General features: G+C 42.5%; 1 protein-coding gene across 5 annotated transcripts; it reads right to left on the bottom strand.

Moving 5' to 3' along the window:
* Positions 1 to 996: 996 nt before the first annotated feature.
* VEZF1 (vascular endothelial zinc finger 1) lies at positions 997 to 18,569 on the bottom strand. 5 transcript variants are annotated; one of them, XM_074388533.1, is made up of 8 exons: positions 18,230 to 18,569; positions 16,260 to 16,419; positions 15,528 to 15,739; positions 12,946 to 13,640; positions 12,144 to 12,207; positions 10,893 to 11,094; positions 9,205 to 9,366; positions 997 to 4,361 (listed from the first exon to the last, which is right to left on the bottom strand). In XM_074388533.1, exons 3-8 carry the CDS (start codon positions 15,531 to 15,533, stop codon positions 3,934 to 3,936), a joined length of 1,557 nt encoding a protein of 518 aa, XP_074244634.1. In that variant the 5' UTR covers positions 15,534 to 15,739; positions 16,260 to 16,419; positions 18,230 to 18,569; the 3' UTR covers positions 997 to 3,933. The 5 variants fall into 5 exon arrangements, with proteins under 5 accessions (XP_074244634.1, XP_074244635.1, XP_074244636.1 ...); XM_074388534.1 differs by lacking the exon at positions 16,260 to 16,419; XM_074388535.1 differs by lacking the exon at positions 16,260 to 16,419 and having other exon boundaries at positions 10,893 to 11,076; positions 18,230 to 18,567.
* Between the last annotated feature and the right edge of the window lie 221 nt (positions 18,570 to 18,790).

Raw genomic sequence — 18,790 nt, 5'->3', positions numbered from 1 at the left:
GACAAATGGCATTCTTTCAGGCTACAAGACTCTTTAAGGAGGAATTGGAAAAAGTGCAAGACTGAGGGCCAGTCCTATCAGGGCAGGGAGGGAAAATTGATTACTATCCCTTAAACAGACTGGACTTTTTGTCCAATGATCCTTGAGGATACTGAAGTGAAAACTTCTACTATCCCCTCTACATCCTAAACCCAGGTCTGTTTAGAGAGGACCAAACTACAGGGTCCCTTGAGAAGAGTGGAAATACCTGTACAGCTGGGACTGGAATGATTAACTAGCAACTCAGTGAAATAACACTTCCCTTGTTCCCAGGACAAAAACAGCACGAAGAACACTTTCCTCCACATGTGTTCACTGAGTCAATAAAGAGACTAAAGCAATTATCACAGGAAGTTTGGAAAGCCTCAATTCCATATAAAACAGATGTAGGCATCCAAAACTTTGTCATTGAATGAAGTGTCACATTCATCCTGATTTGCTGTCTGGTGATACCATCACTTGTTACAGCTCCCCTAACAGCCTCCTTGGAGGCAGCAACCGTATCTTACTCACTTTTTTGTGCCCCGTAGTGCCTAACAGTGCCTGGCACATTGTTGGTCCTCATTGGACGTCTAACAAATCTAGTTGAACACAAATGGGCAAGGGACACAGCTTAAAGCCCCTTTAAGGAAATTGGGTCCTAGAGCGTGAGAAGAAAGGTTTTAAACCCACCTTCTCTTTTGGGTAGGACGGGAACCTAAACCTGTGGTCACTGCCTCCAGGCCTACCCGAGCTGCTTGGGAGGGGGCACCTACCAAGGGCAGTCTGGTGCCCTTCCACCCTCCAACCAGCCTCATACTGGCCCCTCCCTCTCTCTCTCCAGCCCAATACTGAGATGTGCACACCTGAAAAGACAGTACTTCAAAAATTTCCCTATGTTCAGAGCAAATTGATGAATTAATTTCCCTATGTTCAGAGCAAATTGATGAGCAAATTGAGGTATTAAGCAATCCATCATAACATTTGTGACTGGTTAACTTTAATTTTCAAAATAAATCTGCAGTATTTTGCATGTTAGTAATACAGTGCTGGTATTGACAGGTAAAATCATCATCTGCTTACATAGAAACCTTCATTTAGGAGCACACCGTAGGAGGGGAATGAATACACAATAAAAAGCAAACGCAGGCCAAGCAGCGAGCCCTAGAGCATAACAAGCTGGATGTCAGATTTGAGGATTATCTAATACAACTGTTTAGCTGCCAATCTGATAAAGGGGAAGCTCTCAACCAGGTTACAACCAGAAGGGAAAAACATACTCTGCCTTTTCGTAGAGCAGTGGCCATCGTGCCTTCAACGCCTGGTTGAATCAGTTCATCAACATCGAAACTCAATTCCAGTTCCAAGACACAGGAGAATTTCACCACACAACCTATTCGGTTCCCCTTTTCAGTGGCCCACCCACAACCCCCTCCTGCCATTGACTCTCTCCCTCTCAAAAGAAGACATGACGTGGCTTTATTATTGCAGACAAGCTTCTTAAGTGAATAAAGAATGCATACAAAATAGCATTTTTAACTGAAGTCATACAATGAAGTCTCACTCCTGTTTATTATACAATGGATTGATAAAACAATTATTTCTAGTATATATCTTTTTTTTTTCTTAAGAACTAATACTTTCAAGGTTCTGACAACCACGTTCTAGCTTAGGGGTAGGGCCCGCATCTGCCCCCACTGAGGACTGCTCCTTGGACCACTGTGGAGGAAGCCTGGGCTGTCTGAATCATGGATTATGACTGCCAGCCCACCAGAGATAACAGATCCCAGCAGGCAGAGCCAGAACCGAGTTTTGGGTCTGCATGCCAGGAAACGCAGACTTTCTCCAAATGTGACCACTATGCTCCCAATCCAGGCCTCAGCAAGGTCATTCTTGGGCTTTCCCTACATGACTCCTTCCAGTAGTCCACACATAATGCTCTACATATTAAAAACAAACCATTTTGTACTGTGGATAAGAACAGTTGTAACAAAGTCATAGCTACATATTTTTCTCTACATTGTTTATTGAGACAAACTAATTAAAAGGCACAAACATAGGGCATGTTTACATGGACATTATAACAAACATATACATTAAAAGTGTAGGAATGTGTTGCCTTCCTGCTAAACAGAAAGTTCCTAAGCTTTTATATATACAAAAGTTGTACAATTTAATGTCCTAAAGTACAAAAGATCATTTATAAAATTATTTTACACTAAGTACTATTTATTTTATTTTTTTACTATGTAGATCAACCCCCTAGAACTGTTTTGTATAATGACACACAGATACCTGTCCCTGATGTAGGAAGTCTGCCTCAGATGCAAGGTATTTTGATGCTTGAACTGACACAGTGGGGTATAAATGGAAATCATCCAGTATGATAGTCAGTCCTGCAAATATTCTGCAAGATTAACACAACTAATTTCCATTTCGCTTAACTGCAGTGATTAAAAAAATGAAAAAAACCAAAAACATATTGCAACTTAAAAAAACAAAAATCACAGCGTCCTGGTTTTAGTGAACTTTTTTTAACACAATGCTTTAAAAACAATGTGTGCCATGATGGTGTCAAAACTTTGTTTCCCTACCTTTTGGTTTCTACTTTATGTACAGAGATAAAATATCCTGCTAAGAAATAAAAAGCACATGTCTCAACGTGCACAATCATTGCTGGGTTTCTACAGGGAGTGCAGACAGCTGTCTCCCTGAAAACACCACAAAGCTGATACAAGTGTTTTCTCAAAGAAAAAAAAAGTGATGTCCATATTTACAAAGCTGAACAATCTGCATGATACTTGATTAAGAAACGGAAGGAGAAATTTAAAAAAAGATAACTCTGTATGTTCTGAAGGGGCATACTACCTAGTTAGTGGTTAGAATAAAAACTGTATACAATTTAATATAAGACATAAACTCTAGTGAGCAACTAACACATCTGTCCCTGTTGTAACATCAACAGGCTCTGATTGGGGGAGAGAGGGGCATATCACATCCCAGTGCCTCCAGCGTCTTCCAATTTAAAGCAATATATTTGAACTGTTCCAAAGTACTCTTTGGCTCCTAAACAGGAGTCCCATCGGCCTGTTTGTTAGGAGCCTGCCTGTCCACACACTTGACTTCTCCTCTGTCAGTTGAGGCTTTTCTTAGCAAAACACAATTTGTAGATTTTTTTTTTATGTTTTTTTTTTTTTTTAAAAAGTCAACTACAATGCTATATTCCATTGGGATTAATATGCTGAGCAATATTTACATCTCCAAATATCAGGTCACAATCCCTATTATATGTTGAAGTTAGAATGATAAATTATCATATGCTTTGCATATCAGAGCTGGTATCACCTTTCCCATAGGGAATGCTGCCTGAAATTAACATATTCCCAAAGGTAAAATGCATATTCTCTGAAATGCATTTTATTATGACAATGCATGTATTTACTCATAAAAACAATAAACATAGACAATTCTACACTAGCTCTCAATCCGTGGATTTAGAATTTCGGGATAAAATCAGCCATCCACCTTGTATAGGGAGAAGAGTTTCGCTAGTGTTTAGAATAAAGTGATTTCTTGGGATTAGAAATAGTAATGCTGTTTTTATTTTGAAGTGGGTTCTACTTATTTATGATTGTTTTTAATTCTGGCATTTCATCTTGCCAACTACTATCCTGTTTAAGCAATGTTGTCAGCTAAAAGGAATTTCTGATTAAACTAAAGTGGTCCAGTGATAAGTTACATACACACCCTACTTTGAATAATCCCAGCCAAATTGGAGAAAAATGCTACCACATTCTTATTAACTAATGTAATAAAATCTCCCAATTTCATGGTTTACTTTTTGCTTTAATCAACTAAAAGTTAAGTTGCTGGTAAATATTTACTTTAACCCATATTTTGATTTTATAATACTGTTTACCAAGGCGGTGATGTAGGCAAAGCTTGGGGCAAGAAAGGCATGCTCTCTACAGGTCTCATTGCTATATTGAGAGGGGCGGCTAATGTCATAGGTGTGGGCAGATTCATTGGAGATGTGATGGTGACAGGGTGTGCTATATTCACTGGGGCAGTGACCGGCGTGGGGAGGTTGACCGGGGTAGTGAGTGTTAAAGGAGAGGTCATGGATAATGGACTGGTTATAGTTACAGGATGCCCTATGTTCATTGGGCTGGTTATGTTAACAGCACTTGAAACATTTACTGGACTTCTCATGCTCATTGCAGCTGCCACTGTGACTGGGTTTGACATAGTCCCAGATGACACAGAGGATGTTATATTGAATGGAGTAGTGAGAGTCACAGGTGTCGTAGCAGCCGTGGAGGTTTGGCACAGGTTAGCAGCTTCTAAAATAAGAAGACAAAAGGGTCTTTAGATTCTCAAAAGAGTGAGCAAAATTCATCAACAGTTTGTGAATCAATTTCTTTTCATCGAAAAGGTCAAACAATTAATAAATCAAATTCCAGTTTTGTATCAAGTGGTCAACAGAAGGGAGGATCTTTCTGAGCTCAAGCCTGGAGGCCAGGGATCCCAGTGTATCATCAGCTTTCTGATGCTATACCTCCTGCAAGGACTTGGGCAACTTGTTCAGCCTTGCTCTTTAGGTTTCAAGTTCAGATTTACTCACCTACCTCACAGTGATGCTGAGAGGATCAGTTACCTTCTGCAATGCAGGGCTAAGTGTTCTCACTACTACTTCATGCAGTTCCTCAGAATTCTAAAAACTTTCCTGGGAAGAGCCAACCTCCAGCAGGCCAGGCTGAAGAGCTTGTTTACACAGAGCTGGGCCAATGGTTACACAATAACAGATGATCAGAAAAACCTTCGTAAGGCACACTATAACTAGCAGAGAGAGGGGTGCATACTCAGGAAGTATGTTAAAGCCTGAGACATAAAGCCATATTCTGTTAAGGTTTTAAAAATGCATAATTAGGGAATGATAAGCTATTTTAGTATCATCTGTTTCGGTTTTAGAAATGTTTCAGTTAAATAATCTTACTGTTTCTGGTTATGTTTCTTAACTACATTAGGAAAGAAAAAAAACACTCCTCAATAAGTTCATGTTCTCCTCACTCCCATTTCTTCTTCTGTTTCTAATGTTGACACGATCACCTACTTTACGCCTAGTATCTTTAACTCCACATATTACACATACCATCAAGTACACCAAGAAGAACTAACTAGGCAAGGAGACCCTGCAGTGAGTTAGATGACCCTGGTCCTTCTTATCCAACAAAATCTAGACACTTTTTTTTTTCTGAGACAGAGTCTCCTGTAGCTCAGGCTGGAATACAGTAGTGTGATCACAGCTTACTGAAGCCTCAAACCTCCAAGGCTCAAACAATCCTCCCACTTTAGTCTCCCAAGTAGCTGAGACTACAGGCACGTGCCACCATGCACAGCTAATTTTTGTGTTTTTTTGTAGAGATAAGGTTTCGCCATGTTGTCCAGGCTGGTCTCCTCCTGGACTCAAGCGATCTGTCCACCTCAGCCTCCCAAAGTGCTGGGACTAAGGTGTGAGCCAGGTCTAGACACTACTTAAGGAAAACTTCAAGGTGATACCCCCCAACCCACCCCTCAACAAAATTCAGCACTACCTGCTGGTGTACCAGAAAACAGCAGTAAAATGATGGGTAGGCTGGCTGTGACTTGGCTGTCAAAATGGAGAAATATATTCAAACTAAAGATAGAGATCTGTATATGATCCACACAGGTCAGATCACTGCAGGAGACCCTAGAGTCAAGGAGCCCTTACTTGATCAATACAATTTAACTTTGGCATACACCATTCTCCCTGTCAGGGATTCCCAAACCTGGCTGGTTATCAAAATCAACTACGGGAGTTTCAAAAAAAAACAACAAACGACTCCCAGGAGAATCAATAGTGAAATTTAGATGGAACTTGGGAAATGTGTATTTTTAAAAAGTTCCATAGATGATGATATGATTGTCAATCAGGTTTATAAACTTATGTTACCTTATTTAGGCCTAATATTTGGAAAAACTGTTGATTCAAGTTTAGGTTTTCAGGTCAAGAGTCTCCTCTCCCCTAAAATATGACATTTACTAATATGAATACAGAGGTTTCTAACGTTTCCAGAGAGATTCACACTATGAATGGGACTACAAAAGCATTTTGTTTCATGGAGGTCAGAAGATGCGTTGAACAATCAAGTCTTATTGTGCAAGCGAACTGAGATACAATACCACATAGAGGAGTACAGCAAGAGAGAGAATGAGAGAGAAATCCAATTCACTTTGAGGTTCTGGGAGTACTGCTAAGGATATCTCCCCCTGCTTTCACCAAATAATTTTTACTCTGTTATCTGCTGACCCCTATACCTCCTCCTGTTTTCTTTCTAATCTAACAGTGTCCTTTTACTATGACTTAAACACTTTTGTTCAATTAAGTAAAATACCCTTCATAATATACTTTCTTTTTTTTTTTTTGAGACGGAGTTTCGCTCTTGTTACCCAGGCTGGAGTGCAATGGCGCGATCTCGGCTCACCGCAACCTCTGCCTCCTGGGTTCAGGCAATTCTCCTGCCTCAGCCTCCTGAGTAGCTGGGATTACAGGCACGCACCACCATGCCCAGCTAATTTTTTTTTGTATTTTCAGTAGAGACGGGGTTTCACCATGTTGACCAGGATGGTCTCGATCTCTTGACCTCGTGATCCACCCGCCTCGGCCTCCCAAAGTGCTGGGATTACAGGCGTGAGCCACCGCGCCCGGCCATAATATACTTTCAACCCACTACACAACTGTTGTCATAGCACTATACTTTTTCCTCCTCACTGCCAGTTCCCTCTCCCCATTCTCCTACCACAAAAGCTTTTTTTTTTCTTTTCTTTTTTTTTTTTTTGAGATGGGGGTCTCACTCTGTTGTCCAGACTGGAGTGAAGTGACGCAACTGTAGCTCACTGCAGCCTCAAACTCCTGGGTTCAAGCAATCCTCCCACCTTAGCTTCCTGAGTAGCTAGGACTACAGATACACACTGTCATGCCCAGCTTTTTTTTTTTTTTTTTTTGAGTTTTTGAGTTTTTGTAGCTACGTGGTCTTGCCATCTTGCCCAGGCTGGTCTCAAACTCCTGGTCTCAAGTGATCCTCCCACCTTGGTCTCCCAATGTGCTCGGATTATAGGTGTGAGCAACCACACCCGGCTAAAACATTTTATTAAAATAATGACAAATCTTCAGTTGGAAGATAGGAACAAACAGCACCTTAGGAATGGTGGAAAGCCTACATGGACTGCTGCACTCTTTTCTTCCAATGCAAGTAAATGTATGAAACAAGAATGCTGGCCAGGCACAGTGGCTAAAGATTAATTCCAACACTTTGAGAGGCTGGGGCAGGCAGACCATCTGAGGTCAAGAGTTTGAGACCAGCCTGACCAACATGGAGAAACCTTGTCTCTATTAAAAATACAAAATTAGCCAGGCATGCCTGTAATCCCAGCTACTCAGGAGGCTGAAGCAGGAGAATCACTTGAACCCAGGAGAAGAAGGCTGCCGTGAGCCAAAATAGTGCCATTGTACTCCAGCCTGGGCAATAGCGACTCCATCTCAGAAAAAAAAAAGGAAAAAAAAAGAATGCTATTCCTTTTATTTTTATCCAAGTATAGGAGGTTTAGAGGGGATCACTGTGGCTGGGCGCAGTGGCTCATGCCTATAATCTCAGAACTTTGGGAGTCTGAGGCAGGTGGATCACTTGAGGTCAAGAGTTCAACACCAGCCTGGCCAACATGGCAAAACCCTGCCTCTACTAAAAATACAACAATCAGCTGAGTGTGGTGGCAAACACCTGTTGTCCTGGCTACTCGGGAGGCTGAGGCACAAGAATCACTTGAACCCAGGAGATAAAGGCTGCAGTGAGTCGAGACCACGCCACTGCACTCAAACCTGGGCAACAGGGCGAGACTCTGTCTAAAAAAGAAAAAAAAACAAAAAAATAGAGGGGATTGCTCTGAGGAAGGGAACAGCCACACTACATGAAAGCAAAGATGGGAGAAACTACACAGCAAAGGAATTACATAGAGGAGCCAGAAGATAGAGGATTTCTTTTTTTTTTTTTTTTTTTGAGACGGAGTTTCGCCCTTGTTACCCAGGCTGGAGTGCAATGGCGCGATCTCGGCTCACCGCAACCTCCGCCTCCTGGGCTCAGGCAATTCTCCTGCCTCAGCCTCCTGAGTAGCTGGGATTACAGGCACGTGCCACCATGCCCAGCTAATTTTTTGCACTTTTAGTAGAGACGGGGTTTCACCATGTTGACCAGGATGGTCTCGATCTCTCGACCTCGTGATCCACCCGCCTCGGCCTCCCAAAGTGCTGGGATTACAGGCTTGAGCCACCGCGCCCGGCAATAGAGGATTTCTTAACATTTAACATAGTAAGACATGGCAGGGGTGGAGGAGGAAGAAGGAATTTACAAATCTGTCCTTTGGCTCATGGTACATTGACAAAATGATTCATATGAAATGGCTGTACAATAGTTCAGAAGCCAAAGTTGTAGTAGTAAATTGAAAAGTAAGTTGAAAACTGATACTCCAACTCATATACACGTGAGAGAAAAGCAAACCACGTTAAAATTTTTTAATAATTACAGTAAAGTCTTCAGCAGCAGAAGACTAGACATGTTAAACTAAGGCCTACCATGGTGATAGAGACTGAAGGAGATTAAGGGTGTGACCAAGAGAAAAGACATCAGCACTACAGAATCTGAAACATGTAATAAATAATACAATGAAAAAAGAACACTAAAGAGCAAAAACAGCACAGACGTAAGAAAACAAACTTACATACACATAAGGACATCCACCTCTAAAAGTGAGAGTATTTTAGAAAAGGAAGAAAAGGCCCACAATGCATGGAGGTTGACACCAAATTGAATATAAAAATGCAACTCTGAGGACAGTAAAGGACCAAATTTGGCTCTAAGTTTGTAACAAAAAGTAAATCAAAAGAAAGAACATGATAGGAAGTACTAAGAATTTTTAATTCCTAGTAATAACTTATCTGGACACTTTATTGCCTATAACTATACTTTACCAGATATTTTCCAGCATGTACTATTTATATGTTTCCATTAAGCTAGATTTCCTGAAACTGTGGCTTCTCTACTTTGATCATTTGACATACTAAATGAAAACACTTCTCTAGCCACACTTTAAACACTGGAAGCCATGCCTTACCTTTCTTCCTTGCTTTAACAGCTTCTTCCCACAGTCTCAGTGTTTCTACCTGCTTCCCTGGCCAGCTTGTCACATGTTGTTGTTGCTGCTGCTGCTGCTGCTGCTGCTGCTGTTGCTGCTGCTGCTGCTGCTTCTGGTTGCTGTTCTCTTCACTCATGCATGCTATTACAAAGACAAACCAAAAACACTGTATTTACCTGTAAAACTGTTAACCATTTTTTCAAAATTGACTTCTCATGCTTCTGTAGCTCTTAATAAGTGCTTTTTTTTTTCTTCTGTGTCTATATTGGTCAAAATAAACAAGCACTAAAAAATCTAGGGAACTAGTGGAAATCAATATAAAAAAGAAAATAATTCTTTGCTATAAAAAAAGTGTCAAAAAAAAGCAAGTGTCTTTAAAAGTGGAACTCTGATAATATTAATATGAAATAATTAATGTTCAAAAAACATCTAATGTATTTTTTATTTGACCACAATAATGCATATCAAAAGTGAATGTTTACAGGCTGGGTGCGGTGGCTCACACCTGTAATCCTAGTACTTTGGGAGGCCAAAGTGGGTGGATTGTCTGAGCTCAGGAGTTCAAGACCAGCCTGGGCAACACAGTGAAACCCCATCTCTACTAAAATACAAAAAAGTAGCCAAGCATGGCGGCATACACCTGTAATCCCAGCTACCTGGGAGGCTGAGGCAGGAGAATCACTTGAAACTGGGGGGCAGAGGTTGCAGTGAGCTGAGATCATGCCATTGCACTCCAGCCTGGTGGACAGAGCAAGACCGGGTCTCAAAAAAAAAAAAAAGAAAAATGAAAAATGAATGTTTATAAAGTTAAAGTACAACACACTAGATAATAAACCCAATGTACTTACAAAGAAGCAAAAACAGATAAACACACATTAAGCTTTCTTCCCCATTCTCTTGTGGCCACATAGTTTTTAAAAATTTGATGTTTCGGCCGGGCGCGGTGGCTCAAGCCTGTAATCCCAGCACTCTGGGAGGCCGAGGCGGGTGGATCACGAGGTCGAGAGATCGAGACCATCCTGGTCAACATGGTGAAACCCCGTCTCTACTAAAAATACAAAAAATTAGCTGGGCATGGTGGCGCGTGCCTGTAATCCCAGCTACTCAGGAGGCTGAGGCAGGAGAATTGCCTGAACCCAGGAGGCGGAGGTTGCGGTGAGCCGAGATCGCGCCATTGCACTCCAGCCTGGGTAACAAGAGCGAAACTCTGTCTCAAAAAAAAAAAAAAAAAAATTGATGTTTCTACTGCATAAAGTACATATATAATAGAATAAAGGATCAGGAAAATGCCTTCTTCTAGGTAATCTTAAAAGAAAATTCCTGGGTAAATCCAAGTATTCTATCTTCAACTCTGAATTTAAGGCAAGCAAAGCATTCAACCCTGCAAGTGGATATGATATCTCATTTCTCTATAGATTTGAGTTTGAAAAGCAAGCTTATTAACACTTCTTTCATCTTAAAGGTTATTATTGGCTTATCAACGCTGTTTGCATACATGAAAGTAAAGCATAGTTCTGACACTAATATACTCTCTCCATTGTTGCCTGTTTGCACACGTTGGCAATAGGAGGAAACATGCAAGGTGAATATTAATACCTTTGATACATTATAAAAACATGCATATTTCACCAATCTGAAATAGAAATGAAATCTGAAGCACCACCTACTTTTACTGATGCCTTGTTTACATGTATTACAGTTGATACTTTGGCTCTGCCCGTGAGTCTTTAAGTGGCTGGTGATGTACGCTGCACTCAGGAGCTTCCCACAGATGTTACACGATACCTTGCCTTCATGGCGCACCATGTGTGTCCGCAGTCTGTCTTTGGTGGCAAAGGCAGCAGTGCACGTCTGCATGAGGGAGGAAAACTTTTTTTAAATATAGACTATCCTGTTCTACTCATTTTAAAGTACGTTATATTCTATGCATTACCCTATCCACGTCAGCAAGCTGACAACTAGTTGAATTTTAATTACATGTGTTACCTGGAATCATAATCATAATAAAACACTTGATAAATTTTAGACTCTTCCATTCGGAGGAAGAAAATATATCAACACAGAGTAGCACAAAAAACATAAGCTTTAGGGTCAGTTAAACCTGGGCTTAAGTTGAGCTCCACAATTTGCTAAACAACATGATGTTGAACAAGTTGGTTGACCTATCTGAATTTGTTTCTTCATCTGTAAACTGGGGATAATACTATCTATCTCACAAAAGTACTGGTGGATTTAGAGCCTGGTACACACAGCAGGCCCTCACTTCCTTCAATTAGATCTTAGAATTCAAGTCGTTTACTTAATAAAATCAGTCATTAACCAACTTAACTGAAAGGAGGACTAAAAGACTTCCAGCAACAAACTAGAATTACCAATACCTTAAACAGTCATTTGATTTAGCAAAATTCTTCATCTTTTCATTATCCAGATAACTGATGTCAAATAAAATCATTAACCAAAAGAGATTTTTAAACAACTAGAAAGTGCTCCAATTTGGTAATACCAACAAAAATCCAGTAAGTGATAACATTTGGGAGAAAATTTCGTATTTTCTCCTATCACAGTTAAAACAATTTCAATAATAAATCCAGAAATTAAAGCCCTTTATTCTTTTATTCATTTCAAATACACAACCACCTCTGCAAGACTATAACCTTTTTTCTAACAAAAAATGCTATTGCCCAAGGAAAGGGAAATACAGCTTAACAAAAAAACACACTTAAATTTTTAAATGATCTTGCTTTACAAATATAGAAGCTGTCATAATATTTTATAAAACTAGAAGTCAGATAGGCCATATTTACTCAGGTCAATGATTTGTTTAAGACTATCCAAGAATGGTGAGATTCAACTGGCTCAGGCCTTCTGGATAATGTACATTAAGTGCTACACTAAGGATAAGTCATTTTAACTCTTACTTGGCATTTGAAGGGTCTTTCTGTTGAATGGACATGTTTTACATGACAGCTTAAGTGGTCAGGCCTGTGAAAAAGAGAGTTTCAACAGAAGATATATAATCGAACACACATAGAGAAATGCTACTTATGTGATGCTTATATGCTTGGCAGATTGGGAAAGGATGCATTTTAGGAAAGCTAGCAGAATTACCAACCTCCCTCCCTCAGTGCAAGCCTCCTTACCTCTCTTACCAAAAACAAAGTCTTAGTCTTCTACCTGTTAATTTTCTCTTAGTCAACATCAAATCCTATTAAGTCTTGATTCTTTACAATTACAAAATATCCAAAGTTTTAGTCTTAACACTTGCCAGAAACAGCTACCACTCTATTAGATCTAAAAGCTTTTAAAAATGAAAATTAGTGAAATGTTGTTGCTCTCAGAAAAATGAAAAAACATTCTAAAAGTTTAATTAAGAGTACCCAAGGTCATCCCAACTTCCAGGAAATGTTATTTTAATTTGCACAATGGGCTTCATGTCTAGTCCCCCAACTGAATTGGAAACTGGTGGTTTTGCAGTGGTAAGTATCCATGTGCCAAATGAAAGCCTGAGTCCACCAAGGCACTTGTTAAGTAAAAAAACAGGTTAATCACTATGTCACTACTTGTCAGTCACACTAGAGTTAGACCTGGAGGCTTAATACTTCTTTCTATCACCAATCTCCTCTAATAACACAGGTCTGCCCACATCTGTTCTCACATAAACATTCTAGATCACATCTGAAGTTCACTGATACCGTAATGAAGCAAAGCAAAATGCAGTACCTTGAGAAGCCTTTCCCACAAACACTGCAAGTATAGGGTTTGGTGATGCCTCCTTCATGAGACCTCACGTGGTAAGTCATCCGGTCCTTCCTCTTGAAGCGCTGATTACAAATAGGACACTCGAAGGGCTTCTCATCTGAATGGGAGAGCTTGTGCCGATTGAGATGGTACACATCTCGGAAGGCCTTCCCACACATTTCACAAGCATGGTTCTTCTTGACAGGCTTACTGGGTTTCTTGACAGATTGGGTCACCGGCATAGCTGTGGTGCTGGCACTGCTACTGGGGTTGGTGCCCGAGGAAGATGTAGTGACTGTTGACAAGATGCCTGCAATGGTTGACACCAACGAAGTTCGGCTGCTGTCCCCAGCGATGGTGGAGATAAGGGGAACCACCGTGGTGGGGGTTTTCTTTGGCCGGGACACCAACTTGATCCCTGTGTGGCAGGATTCGTGGCGCCTCAGGTGATAGCTGTCCCTGAAAGCTTTACTGCAGTAAGTGCACACAAATGAAGTTTTGGGTTTTTCTTTTTTAATCCCAATGGCATCCTTTAATGTTTCTGGTGCACCCTGAGGTTTCTGAGTTATTGGTATTGGAAGCAATGGTTTCTGATCAGGGGGCTCCACAGCAGAGCTCAGGAGGGGCAGCAAGCTGTTCTGTGCTGCCTGCTGTTGGTGATGGGAAGCTTCATGGGCCTAAAACCAAACATTCACACTTCAGAAACTTGACCTCTCACAATGGCCTTTAAAATTCAACATGCTCCAGACAATAGAGATCAGAAGAAAAAGTCAAAGAACCTACAAGCTACTCTGCAGTGGAAATCCAGCAACCTAGTTACTCTCAGAGCTCACAACACAAAGCACTGAAAAATCACTGTGCAGACACAAAACTTTTGCAACTAAGTTGCTGACAGTGATCTTGCTTTTAAACAGCTGACTAAACCACACATTCTCCTGGTTCATACAGGACAGACCAGCTGATGAAATCAGTTTGCATTAGCCTGTCAGTGCTGAACCCAAGTTTAAATAACTTACTAAAAAAAAAAAAAAAAAAAACAAAAAAAAAACCACTCCAGATTTCAGTATTTAATAGTACTTTACTGCAACAACACGCACATACACACTCACGGATACACAGTGACATAGTCATCTATTTGCCTGTTACCCAGAAGAAAAGCATCGTGTCTTTCCTCAGATTGAAGAAGGGGCTGTTGCTAAGTGATGAAAGAAATCTAGTTCTCTAAATACATTTGCTAGCTGTTTGTTACCTTTAAGTTTTCACTTGTCTCTACTAAAAGATTTGGTTGAAACCAAATCTGCTATTAAGCAACCTGGAAGGTATCTGTGAAGGTAGCCCACAGCAAAACACCTGCCAGTTGTTTCTCAGATCACTTAATTGTATACTAAAGTCTGTATCCTTCAGCAACACTAGCTGTTCAAATCCTAAACTCTCAAAAACAGACTAATGAGAAAAATAAACTATAAACACTTAAATTCCTTTCATATGTATGTTCTTCCAGCAGTTGTAGGTTTCAATAAAGTACTAGACATTCGCTGTTATGATATGCTTCTCTACTCCCAAAACTGGAGGCTGCACACTGGAAATTCTTTTAGCTGCACTGAAACCAAAATTTAATCATGGATCAGGTTCTTGGTATTTATGAGTAGTTACTTGCTTGGTTCTGACACTTTCAAAATTCTCCACACTGATAAACATGTAGGAAATGCTGGGAAAAAATTCCTGAAATAGTTCTTCCTAATATGTTGTTCTTTACCAACATTATTTTTGAAACTTTTGACAGTAAGCCCAAGCCCCTATGCTTGAGTTCTGTAATCCTAAAAGGACACATCATTCAAGAGGTGGGAGTTTCAAATATTTTAAGCATACAAGTGTCCTACTAGGGGCCTATCCCATCATCTTAGACACTTTTAACAGTTATTTACCCTTCTTACTCTATAACCACAAGTCCCACAGCTAACTTGATTAAGGACAAAAAAACAAGGAGAAACACAACTCACTCACAGCTCCTCCTCTGATGGGTAAGAACATCTACCACACATTGCTCTATGTTTACTTGATGGCAGCGTTTAACAGTTAAGCCTGGAACTAGTCTCACCCAGACGATTAGGAGGTGTGGTATCCAGAGTTCTCAGTTTCAATTTAATAATTTTGATGTCATCACCCTTTGAGTCCTGGAAGCCTTCTCAGAAATTGTGTGGTTACTTATGAGTCTCTTTCTGGACTTAACTGCTCCTAGCGAATTACAGTCCACTTTTAATCTAATTTGTGAAGCTCCTGTAAATGTAAGGGTCTATCTACCCAGGTGATCTCCGTAGAAACTTTACAGAATTTGGACTCTAGTCATACCCCCTTTTCCAACCTGGCTGTAGGGATACTCAAGTTTCCATACAGTATACAAATAGTTAATAGATGAAGATAGCTGAAGATATACAATTTCAAAAGCTAACAGATCAGATAATAGGGAATGCAGATCTTCTGGACAAAGTTCAGACTTAGAGCATTTAGAGGCATTTTTCAATTCTAAACAACCATTAGTACAATGGAGTACTAAAAGCACTTACTGCCATTTTACCAATTCAGATGTCTGTGGCAACATAAAGTATTTTTACAGCATTGCTGAAGCTCACTCTCACACGAGGGTCACACCAGGTCCCTGCTTCTTGGGTGAAATTCTGTAGAACCACTACAGGAATCACTCTCTGAGGATTCCTAGGATCCCCACACTTCTACATGAAGCCTTCTAAGGGGGTACTGGGTTTTCCCAACTTGTTCTCTGGGGGAGAGACAGAGTAAAATAACAACCACGGCCAGCCTTCAGTTAAGTGATTTATTTAAAAAATATAACTTCTGGGTAGGCTTTTATTTGACTACCATCATCAAACCAAAAGTTTTAATTTTATCTTCCATCTCTTTCAACTGCAAGGCTTTTTAACCCTGCCCAAGCTTTCCTTGTTCTGGGGCTGGCAAGAAACAAAACAGAAATGTTATTTCATCACCCAGGGTAGTAGGATATGGCACCATGAAATCTCCAGCGCCAGAGGGTAAAAGATTTTGTACTGAACAAATTAGCATCGGTGAGTCATATCTTGAATGTCCTGTTAGAAGAATCATCCATCAAACATTTTAATAGCTATAGCTTTCACTTTCCACCAAGTTATCTGGAAAGCAAGCAGGTATTAAATTGTTTTAAAATATAAAGTCAACAGGATGCTCCAGGAAACAAACAAGATAATTTAACTCCACATCCCCAGTGAAAATTACGTAAAACCAGAACTGATTAAGTCTATTCATACCTTTCCACAGAAAAGACTGAAATATTCTCTTTACCCATTCAACTGTTCTCGGCTCTAAATTTTAAGTTTTCCAACAAATTTCACTGCACACATTGCCAAGCCCAGGATCAAATATTTGTTTTCACACTTCTCCATCAGGTGGAAAAAAAGATTTTAATAGCTGAAAAAAATTAAATAATATAAAATCCAATTAAAAAGTTGATCAATAAACGCTTGGCATTTGCTTTATCCAGGGGAAAAAATAACTTTTAAAAAAGTATTTCAAAAGATTTTCCAACAGCTTTCCAAAGATGTGTTATGGGTTTTTGCTTTACATGAAGAACTTTTTTTTTTCCAATCTCTATAGACACCATGTTTAATATGGTTTTTAATCACATGAAAATCACTTCAGTGGCCCATCAATTTTAAAAACGACCCATATTTTAAAACGACCATTTAAGCTTTTTTCTGGGGAAGGTATTTGCCACCTTTAAACCAACCTGGATGCATGCATTTCTTTTCCAATGCATTTTTAATAACTACTTAAAGATCAAATTGCCCAGATTTGGAAAAAAATATGTCTTAAAACAACAGGCCAGTCTATATAGTAAGTAATTTCTGAGTTATCCAATTCCCTGTATTAACTCTACTGGAATGAATCCAGTTGCTGGGAGGATAATTTTTGAAAATTCTGCATCCGTTCCTGTTAATTCCAAAAGGCATCAAGTGCCCCAGCTACGCGTTTGGGATTTCATGAAGCATTCGAAGAAGGAAAATAGCTCAGAGAGGCGGGAAGAACGCACTTAAAAGTGACGAGCTTCTTAACCTCCTCCGGTGCCGAAGTTTCCCCGTGAGCTCATCGCTACTGCCCACTAAATGCTTCGTTTGCAAATAGAAACGAGGTAGAAAAAAAAAAAATAAGCTCCAGTCTACATCTGCCAAAGAGGGGTCCCCCATCTAAAGTGGGCGGGAAAGAGAATTGCCAAAACAGATCGGCTACAGTCACTTTTAAGTTTCTTGCAAAAAAGCTAAGACCAACATCCCAGAGAGTGACTCATCTGGGGGCTTTGTAAGCGGACTTTGTTTGCTCTCTCCACTTGGTTGGAGGAAACGTTCGAGGTGGGCCGAGAAAGAAAAGCGCTTCGGGAGAAGGTCGGGCCTCCAGGAGTCCCGGCCCCCACCACTCCCCCCGCCCCAGGCCGGCCCGGCTGGGGGATTCCCCGGGCTGAATGGGACGGCGGGAGAGCTGGACAGAGGGAGAAGGTGTCAGCTGCCAAGGCTCGGCTGAGGCTTGGGAAAGAAAAAATGTAAATGCAGTGAAAAAGTTTGGGGAGGGGATACACACACACACAACATCCTCCCCCACAACTGGGCAAACACGAGGGGGGGGCGGTGAGGGGGAGTGGCGGGGAACCAGGGATACCCGCTATTCGCGGGGACACGGGAGGGGGTCAGAAAGTCAACACACGCGCGCACACACACACACAAAAAGAGGAGAGGAAGGTAAAAAGAGAGCAAGCGAAAGACGGATGAAGTCGGGGGGGAGAAGACTCAGAGCAGGACCTGGGGACCTCCTCACCCCACAGTGCGGGACCGGGCCAGCACGCAGTGGCCCAGCAGCCCGCGCTATCCCGCGGCCCGGCGCCCTCCTTTCTCTGGGCCGCGAGGTGGTGACAGCGACCGGCCTCCTCCCTTCCCCTTCGGGGCGGGAGGGAAGGGTGTGTGTGAGTGCGTGTGTGTGCGTGTGTGTGCTGGGGGGCCCCCGGGTTCACCCCGAGGCCTGCTCTCTCCCCCGCACCCCGTGAGGCCGCCTCCTTTCACCTCAGCAGCCCCGCTCCGCCGGGGCGGGCGGGCAGGCGGAAAAACAAAGGGGGATTAAGGCCGGGCCGGAGAGCGGAGCCGGGAGGGAGGGGAGGAGCGCCCGCCCGCCCGCCAGCCCGGGGCCCGGCCCCCCTGTCCCCCCCGTGCCCCCCCGGGGGGGCCCCCAGTACCTGGAACAGGAACGCGGTCCAGTTGGCCTCCATGGCTGCGGCGGCCGACCCCCCTCCTCCCCACTCCCCCCGCTAGGGGAGCCTCCTCAGCCGGAGGAGGCGACAACAAAGCGGCGGCGGCGGCGGCGGCGGCAGCGGCAGCGGCGGCTCCTCAACATGGCAGCGCCGAGCGCGGCCACTTCCGGTAACCTCCGGGACGCACCACCGCGGCGGCGAGCGCGGGCGGGGGGGGAGCCCCGGCCCGGTCGCCGCCGCCCCCAGTCGCCCGGACCCCCTCTGGGCGTCCCCGCTGCCGGCTCGCCGCCTCGGAGCTCAGCCAGTGCCCGCCGGCGGTGGGGTCAGGGCCCCCGCGGGGGGGCTGGGGTGGGGCCCGGGGCGGGGATGGGGCGCGGCGTCCCCCCCCGCGGGGGTGTGTGGTGCTGCGGTCCGTGGCTCAGGCAGCTGGAGCAGGGGGAGCTCAGGAGAGAAGATGGAGGACGCCAGGGTCTGGCGCGGGCCCGCTCGGCACAGCTGGGCCGTCTCTCGTGACTCAGACACAGAGTCCAGCAGCGTCGCGTCCCT

The sequence above is a fragment of the Saimiri boliviensis genome, chromosome 17, assembly GCF_048565385.1.
Source record: "Saimiri boliviensis isolate mSaiBol1 chromosome 17, mSaiBol1.pri, whole genome shotgun sequence".
In the NCBI taxonomy this organism is placed as follows: Eukaryota; Metazoa; Chordata; class Mammalia; order Primates; family Cebidae; genus Saimiri; species Saimiri boliviensis.
Note: the sequence above shows the minus strand (reverse complement) of the source record. Positions and strands in the feature narration are given on the sequence as shown.

Coding starts and splice junctions, on each gene's coding strand:
- VEZF1 (XM_039476719.2), bottom strand. CDS start 18,262: ATGGAGGCCAACTGGACCGCGTTCCTGTTCCAG. Junction 12,208..12,945: donor TGTGGGAAAGGCTTCTCAAG/GTACTGCATTTT, acceptor TCTTTTTCACAG/GCCTGACCACTTAAGCTGTC. Junction 9,367..10,892: donor TAAACAAGGCATCAGTAAAA/GTAGGTGGTGCT, acceptor TCTTTGTAATAG/CATGCATGAGTGAAGAGAAC.